General features: G+C 44.2%; 1 protein-coding gene across 1 annotated transcript; it reads left to right on the plus strand.

Moving 5' to 3' along the window:
- The first annotated feature begins 432 nt into the window (after positions 1-432).
- Positions 433-5,519, plus strand: pi15a (peptidase inhibitor 15a). The gene is made up of 6 exons (XM_076158330.1): positions 433-558; positions 655-983; positions 1,595-1,713; positions 3,034-3,166; positions 3,267-3,382; positions 3,931-5,519. The coding sequence occupies exons 2-6, from the start codon at positions 708-710 to the stop codon at positions 4,064-4,066; spliced, it is 780 nt and encodes a 259-aa protein (XP_076014445.1). The 5' UTR covers positions 433-558; positions 655-707; the 3' UTR covers positions 4,067-5,519.
- Positions 5,520-8,872: the final 3,353 nt, after the last annotated feature.

Genomic DNA, 8,872 nt, shown 5'->3' on the forward strand with positions numbered 1-8,872 from the left:
TGAAAGTTGCAACATAACCGTTTTCGACTCATTTACGTTTCTACAATCATGAATAACCCTTAAAGAAGTAGAAGAAGAACTCAGTCATGATCTGTTCTCTCTCTCGCTTCCAGACATCTTTCCTCCCTCTGATTTGATTTACTCCATTATTCACTTTCTTATCAACCAGCTGTTTGTTTATGTGAGCCCAGCAGCTGCGCGAAACACAAAGCAGATGCGCCTGATGAAACCAGGAGAGATGACGGCCAAGAAGAGAAACCAAACATGACGTCTGCGCATGATGCTGCCCGTAAGTGCGTGAGTATGCGTGCGCGTGTGTGTGTTTCAGGTGACACCCAGGGGGCTGTGCGCACCTCCAGGCGCACTTCCTGCATCGTCCGCTCGTATATAAAACGCCGCAAAGTGGAGCCTCCTTCGCGAATCCTCTCACAAGTTTGCAAAGCGCCCAATTGCTCCACACTTCTTGAAGCTCTCATCTCTCATCTTTCCCCCCTCCGATCTACAAGAGATACAACCTGGCAACGCAGGCGCAAGGCACCGCTGCGCACGGAGAGCAAGGTATGAGGAACCTCCACTACTTTACCATTTAAGGCAATAAATAGATTCATTTAACAGGTTGATCATAGTTTTCTCTGTTTTCGGTTTCTTGTCCAGGTCCAAGTCCGTTTTGAGGGATTTCCAGTCTATAGTAGCGCACCAAAGCAAACATGAAACCTCAGTTATTCGCCATCGATGTTCTTCTCCTGTGCATATCGTGCGGAGCAAGTGCACTGGCGGCGGGGATCAGTGCCGTGTCCGCGCCTCTGCCGCCCGCCAACTTCACCCGCTTTAGCGCAGCGCACAGCCGCGGAACAGAACCCGAGACCGGCTCCAAAAGTCGGAGGAAGCGTTACATTAGTCAGGACGACATGCTGGCCATTCTTGATTACCACAACAAAGTGAGAGGGAAAGTGTTTCCCCCCGCGTCCAACATGGAATACATGGTGAGTGCAAGTCTGGATTCATCTCCTATTGTACTTCTTTTAGGTGTTTTAGTTTTAAATGCTTATCAAAAGTTGATAACAGTCTCTGGCAACTTCAGTTGTTATGCAGATTGTATAGCAGTAGCCCCCCCACTGTGTCATTCCAGCAGACTGATGCTCTGCGCTACAACCTATAATCACTCAAAGATACTTGTGTGTGATGAACTTGTGTTTCAGCAGAATTAGTGTTTCTGTTCTTTGTGGTTGAAGCCATAATGATGAAGCTGCTATAGTATGAAGTCATCAGTGGATTCCCTCTCTCACTGCACCCGGAACCATGTGACTGTTGATAGATTTGGGGGTTCTAAGCCAACATCCAACCTTGTCTCCTACAATAGAAAAGTTCTGCCCAAGTGGATTCCTATAGCTTTCCTCTTATGTAACTCATCTGATAAATGTTTCCATGGTTACGCCTGTGAATGTGATGTGAAGTCAGAGAGCCCAGACTCTTATCTCACATGTAGTTGATGAATGAGGCATGGATGGAATACACCGGATCTATATTTTCCATAGGTTATGTAATGACTTTCTGTGTTTCCTTCATGTGTGTGTGTTTGTGTGTGTGTGTTCAGGTGTGGGACGACACCCTGGCCAAAACAGCCGAGGACTGGGCGCACGCCTGCCTGTGGGAGCACGGGCCGCCTCACCTCCTCAGGTTCCTCGGTCAGAACCTCTCCGTAAGGACAGGCCGGTGAGTGACGTTTGCCCCCCCCGCCCCCGCTCCTGGCGCCCACCCCACACCCCTTTCCCTAACATCTGCTGCTCCTCTCTGGGATGACTCTCTCTCTCTCAGCAGTCATTGTCGTTGCCTTGCAGCCCCCTTCTTCTTTCACCTAAGACTTTGCTGCGCTGTGACCTGGTGACTGCCTGAGGAATGCTCCTGTGACCCTTCAAATAAACAAAAACTCAACTCCCAGCCATGACCCAAGACGACAAAGGCGCATCCTTTCAGAGGGTCTTGACTTTCCATTTGGAAAACTTTTAGCGTGCAAAAAAATGGCACCATTTTTTCCAAAACATAGATTTTATTGACCTCTCTGATAGATGAGGCTCATGGGAGTTTAGTGAGCTTCAGCTTATTCTGAATGTTCCTAGTGACTGACCGAGAGACAATTTTATCATAAGTTTATTTTATGACTTCATCTCACTGTATTGTCTTACACTGAAATGATGCTCAAATATCATTTAAAGCGAGTCAGTTGGTCCTGAGTGATAACAAAAGCAGCTTGAGGCATCAGCAAAACTCTTCCATTATTCAGAGTTGACATGTTTAGCAGGAATGTTCCTCTAAACACAAACAAATCTCTGCTCTCTGTTCTCAGTTAGTATTTTGCAGAGCAGAGCATGTTGGGATAGTTTGCATTCAAACTTCTAGTTCAGCATGTTTGACCTTTTAAACATGACATTTTGTGTACCTTAAGTCTTGGTAGAACATTTTCCAAAGCATTGTTTACAGTATTCAAGATTGGTTTCATACCTTTCAGGAAATTTTGCGTTTCAAGTCAAGTCAGGTCAATGGCAGACTGTCAAAATTGCCTTACAAAGTTGAGTAAGTGTTGCGGTTGCCGTGTCAGTAGTGATAATTTTGCCATTTTCTTGCATTTCGCGCAGTCGTGTGTGGTTTTGAGGTTGAACCGCAGCATCAATGTGACCAACCAGCCTCAGAACAGCACAGCATGTCTCTGCTGATGAATACTAACCAAACCATATCCCAGCATTCCTTAGCTTTACCCTAGACAGCCCATCAAAGGGCTGATGCACACACAACTGAGAGTGAGACCTTCACATCTACTGAGGTGCAAGTGTTCAGTCTGTGGGAGGAAACCAAAGCACCTGGAGGGGCACCGAACCCACACAAACACAGACAGAAGCTCACACATATACAGCAGGACCAGAGTTGGACTTGAACCGTACAGACCAATCCTAACAACAACAGACAGCCAGTTCAATACAATTACAGTACATACAGTATGTTGCAGGTTTGGTTGATCTGACTCGTCTGTTTCCGCAGCTATCGATCCATCCTTCAGCTGGTGAAGCCGTGGTACGACGAGGTCAAAGATTATGCTTTTCCGTACCCTCGCGACTGTAACCCCAGATGTCCCCTCAGATGCTACGGACCCATGTGCACACATTACACACAGGTAAGGGCTCTCAAGCTGCAACGACATCGCAAATTCTGTCGCAATGGTAGAAAATTGTGGCTGATTTAATGGAACTGTGGTTAATGTTTCTCCTCTGCAGATGGTGTGGGCGACATCAAATAAAGTCGGCTGCGCTGTCCACACGTGCCACAATATGAACGTATGGGGCTCTGTGTGGAAAAGGGCGACGTATTTAGTTTGCAACTATTCACCTAAGTAAGTATTCACTGCATATTGATCCCCATCTTTGACTGCGTAGCTCATTTGAGACAAATACACACATTGAGTTGTAAGGAAGAATGTCAAGTTGGGTAAACCTGTTAACTTGACGCTGACAGGCCGACGACAGGCTTAACCCCGAATGCCACCCATGTTGCTGGGAGATTCACATTCATAACCCCAATACATGCCAGTGAAAGGGTACCGCACAGAATTCCCAAAGAATTCCCTCAATAATTCCAAGCCGTTTGGACTTATGACTTTGCTTGTGACCCGGCTCCTTTCATCTCACTGGGTTTGACACACATGTACCAGACACCCAGTGCTGCTGATGACCTATTTGAACTCACAGATTGGTGCCGAATGTTTTCACCTTTCAAAATTACGTCAGAATATGAAATCAGGTCATATTAAGCGCATTTATTCCGGAATTTTAGGCGTATTTGCACTAACACCTGAAACAAATAGATGCAGTTCAAGTTCAAGTTTGTACACTTCTTAAACTGTCACCATCCATTCATTCATTTTGTGTTTTTGTCTTCTAGGGGAAACTGGATCGGAGAGGCTCCATACAAAGTTGGCGTGCCCTGCTCCGCCTGCCCCCCCAGCTACGGAGGCTCATGCAGCAACAACATGTGCTTCCCTGCTCTGAAGACAAACTACTTGCACTGGTTCAAATAAATACAGGTTTTCCTCGCGACATAAGCTGACAACCTGCCACAAGGACTTTTTTTTTTAATCCATAAGGATTTGCACACTATTTTGTATATATGGGCTTATTTAAAGAAACAAACATACATTTGGAAGCGGTTGGTGGCTGATTTTTAGTGTTGATGTAAATAAACTGTAAATTAATTTGTTACGTTTTTACCAGAACTTTGTAATTGCTATGATTATTTTAATTGAAAGATAATTTATCTGTAGATGGATATCTTAAACACATGTACGTGTGGTGCTGCATACACCTTTATTCTCACATTACTACATCAGTTTACCATTGTGGTAAATATAGAGGTACTAAGAGCGTAGCTGCTCACGCCTGCTCACTATGGTGCTAAAAGGGCATCACACACATCCACTCTGTGTGCTGTGCCCTCCTAGGAATGCTGAGATGTAAAGATCAAAGCTTTCTGACCTCACAGGGGAAAGTTCACGTTGCCACAGTGGCAACTATAGTCGCTAAGAAATTCAAAGACTCAAGCAATTGCAATTGGTGTCCTGCAAAAATTGGCCAAAGGATCTGTTGAGAAAAGTGCACTTACTGTAAACAGACTCATCAATCCGACCGGGAAGCTTCATTTGAAAGCCTGATGACATCACAGCTTATCAGAAACATCCTCCTCATGGGCATTTCATAGCTTACAGTTATATTCTGTGTATGATTTCATCTGAAAAGAGCACATAATTAAGACCCACATATTTTCTATTGTAATGCTTGTTCTTATGTTAGACATTTCTATGATGGTATTTTTATGACATTTCTATGATTTTTCACTGAAGTCGTACCTAGTTTTGAGCGTTAGGCATTCAAGTGCACCTTAATTGTTTGTAAATTTCCAAAGTACCAGGAATTATTATTTTTTGTATGTGTAGATAATCATTATACATTGAAAATGACTATCCTTAAACTTCAAGTATACTGTAAGTTATTCATTTTTATATGGGAAAATATTTAATTGATATAATTTTTTGTAATTGTTTTGTAAAAGCATTGTTCATAGAAAGGCTGAAAAAAGAGTTTGAAGCTCATTTTGCGTGTCAGAATTCACAATGTCAAAGGAAATGTGTTAGAATGTACAAGAACATTGTTTCTGTCTTCCACTCTGAGTGTATGAACAAAGCACTGCGCAGGACTGTCTGCTGATTACATCGACAGTTTTGACTTGGCAGAATGGAGGGTCATTTCTGAATAGGATTCCACAGAAAGACAGAACATATCAGCAGTGTAAAGGAAGCGTGTACAAAGTATGCCAACAAGACGACTCTTGGTGATAAACGATGCATTACAAAACAGGAAATCGACATTTGCCGCACTGACTGTAATTAAATCTACAACAATGACCACAAACTACTTATGCAATGAAGAGCGTTTCGCTGTTGTGTTTTGTATTTGTAATAAAAGGGGCTAATTTGATTGCGTGTGTTCTTGCTTTGCCTCGGGCCTAAACAAAGGCTGCTGTCTGTGTTGTTTGGTCTGAGCTCCTCCTCATGCCTGACATTGATTAGAAGTTCTTGTTCAAATAGATTTTAGTCAATCCAGCTCTTTGATTCTTGCTTTTCACTTTCAATTAACCGGCTGAGACGCAGAGGACAAAACAGGACCGGGGATACAACTAACCCACGTAAAAACAGTAGACAACAAATTGCGTTTCAGGGGGACACCTTGTTTGAATTTGTCTTATGAAACCGTTGACCTCGTTGGGAGGGAGAGAGTGTGCATCACTCCCATGTAGCAGAATGAGGAATGATAGAGTGAGAGAGAGTCAACAGAGTCAACAGCATTCAAATTTGCTGTAATTAATGAGGGAAGAAGTATGAGAAGGCGGAGGACAAACAGGCCGTAATTTAACAAATGCTCTGCACTCCTCTCCGGCTGGGGGAAACAGCTGGGCCAACCTGCATCGTGATCAGTACATGAAACAAGCAAAACACTGACAAAGAGCCTAAAACGATTTCATTTATGTGATGAACATCTGTTTCAGTCCAAGAGGCCACCTGTGTAGGCTTCGTGAGACTGAAACGTTTGCGGTGCCAAAGTGATGCAAGCCACTTCTGGGCAGCCATTCTATGGCGCCCATGGAGCAGTTGGGGGTTCGGTGCCTTGCGCAGGTGCACCGCGGCAGTGCTCTGGAGGCAAACTGGCAACTCACCAGCTACCAGTCTGCTTGCTTGGTCCACAGGGGGACTCAAACCGGCGACCCTCCGGTTCCCAGCACGGTCTTACTCTAGTGGGATATATTTCATCAATACCTCACATTTTCAGAAATGAGTCTACAAACTGAACAGAAAACCTATTACATTAACCCTTTCTACGCCTGTGGAGCATATCGGGAATATGAGTAATTATCGTCTGTGGTTACATCAATTTCAACAAGTATAACGCACACGTAGCTTCTCCTCCGGGGGGCAGCAGCTCTTGTACCCAGAAAGATGGACTTCCTTTTGCTAAGGACAGTATACTACAGTATCTCTCTATCATTGCCTGCTCTCTACTTCATGGACAGAACCTGGAAGTCCCTTTTATTTTTGCTTGCCACCGTTTATATTCGGTGTCAGCTCTGCTCGGGCTCAAAGCTAAAAAAAAATTTCATGAGCGAGGGCGCATGAAACGCAATCGGAGGGACAGAATAAAGAAACAGTGAAAAAACGAGGATCTCCAGTTTCTACAGCAATAAACATGGTGCACAAGGACGCATCTGTATGCTTATGCGGACGTGCACAACGTTTTCCAATAATCCCTGTGAATTACTGACTGTTAAACTGTTTTTGTTAGAAGCAGTTACGTTTGTCTCAAGTGGTGGAAGGTGGAAGGTGGCAAAGTGTTTATTTGGAAAAGGAGACGGAGACTTCATAAGGACCAAAGAGGAGGGATGGGTTGTGAGCGGGGAGCGGGCGGGTGAGGTCCAGCTCCAGTAATGGTGAGAAAGAGTTTACGCAGGAATCTGAGCACAGTGCTGAGAAAATGATGTTATAATTGCTTTGTGGATGTAGCTTGGTAATGGTTTAGAGGTTATCTGTTGTGCAGCTGCAGAGAGAATGGAATTGCTCTCCTCTCCTCTATCCTCTCCTCGCACAACCTAGCCGAGTTCAAGCGCTGAGTGGATGAAAAGCTGGCTCCTTCTTTACCCCGAGGGTGTTTTCAGAGGAGGCGGCTTCTCTCTCCAATTTGTTGTATTCTCCCTCTTGTCTGTCCCAAGCGTGCTTATTTTTCTGTCCTCTCTTGCCGCATCAGAAATGCAGCCTCTCGTTCAGATCAAACCTCACCCTGTCACTTTGTCCTCAAACTCCCCCCCCCCACCCCCAAAATCCAAGTCTTGCTTCCACACCATCACAGCTTGATGGCCCAGAAAGAAGCGGTGTTGATGCAGAAAAATCTGGGAAAAAAGCTATAAATTTGGTTAAGGACAACGTTGATATTCAGCTCCTTATCCCAGAATAAACAGTTCAACCCTAACCCTGAACTGTGTCAAACTCAGCATTTACACAGCTTTTGAAGACGTATAAGACAGTCAACACATTCTGCTCCTCTTCAAATAAAGTTGTTGCCAATACAGCCAATTCAAGTTCCTGCAGGAGTCCGTCCATGTCCAATTCTACTAATATTCTTAAAGTCAAGCGTCTGTTTTCATGCCTCTGACATTTGCCTGGGTCAGGTAGGAGTCTGTTGACATATATGTTTCCCAGAGGCTGATGTCAGCTACTTGAAGCATGTTTTGGGATCTCCTCAAATGTTGGCATGTACCTGTTAAAAACCCTTTTGCTGTCATAAATCTTTCAGGGCAGTTGGTGAACCTTTCAGTTAACTGCAGGGCACGTTTTTGCACTCTTTTTTCTTCTCCTCTTTTGACTCAGATGCCCTTACTTCAAACAAGGAGTAAAAAAATAAAGGTCTTTGGGTATACAAATCATTTGTGGTGTCTCAGGTGCCTATTTTAACGTATAATGCTGCTTATTTAGGACAAAGTCTCCATAACATTTGGCCAAATGTTCCATTTCTTCCAGGTTTTCCTCGTGGAACTACTTAAACTCCCTAGGCTAGAAACTCACCAGCAGGCAATTTCTGCTGATGTTCCGTTTGATCAGCCACAATGAAATAAGACGCCGCTTGAGTTTCAGATGCCTAACCTTAATGACCTATATCATGGCCACTTTACACATCTACAGACTTTTTCCTGGCAGAGCAGCGTCCTCTGATGGTCTTCCGAAACATAAATAAAGCCGCCTGTATACGTCAATATAGATATTCCATTTTACGACACAAAACGCAATTTGGTTTCATGTCATAAACGTGTATAGTCTACATTCACCTTACATTAAACGTAATCACACGTTGTCGACCCCAATTTGGATCCTGGCCTTTAACCTCCACCACAGTGACTATAAGGAAACATCTACTGTAAGTCCAGACGGCACTCTTTTGGTTCAGCCTAAGAACACAAACTGAAGCTAAAGGTGACCCCTGCTCTGTGTTTCCATAGTCTTTGTCTTGGACAGGCCGTGTAAACTCCTCACGGGGCCTATCGGGGACTTCAGACGAGCGACATCCTGCAGCTGTGAGACACGGGCCAAAATCAATGTCCGTGCAGAAACACAGTGCTGGGAAAGTGCTGTATAATCAGATGGGCTTCACTCTCAGCTCTCTCACTAGGCTTTGATGCTTACACTGGCTTATAATTCACAGACCTCTGTGCTCTCTGTATGGATTTTAGCATTAAACAGATGGAGTGTGGGTACAACACTGTAAAAAGGCTACACATTCAGATTTGG

This window comes from Genypterus blacodes, unplaced genomic scaffold (genome assembly GCF_046128005.1).
Source record: "Genypterus blacodes isolate CSIRO-AG114 ecotype Tasmania unplaced genomic scaffold, CSIRO-AGI_Gbla_v1 ptg000076l_1, whole genome shotgun sequence".
In the NCBI taxonomy this organism is placed as follows: Eukaryota; Metazoa; Chordata; class Actinopteri; order Ophidiiformes; family Ophidiidae; genus Genypterus; species Genypterus blacodes.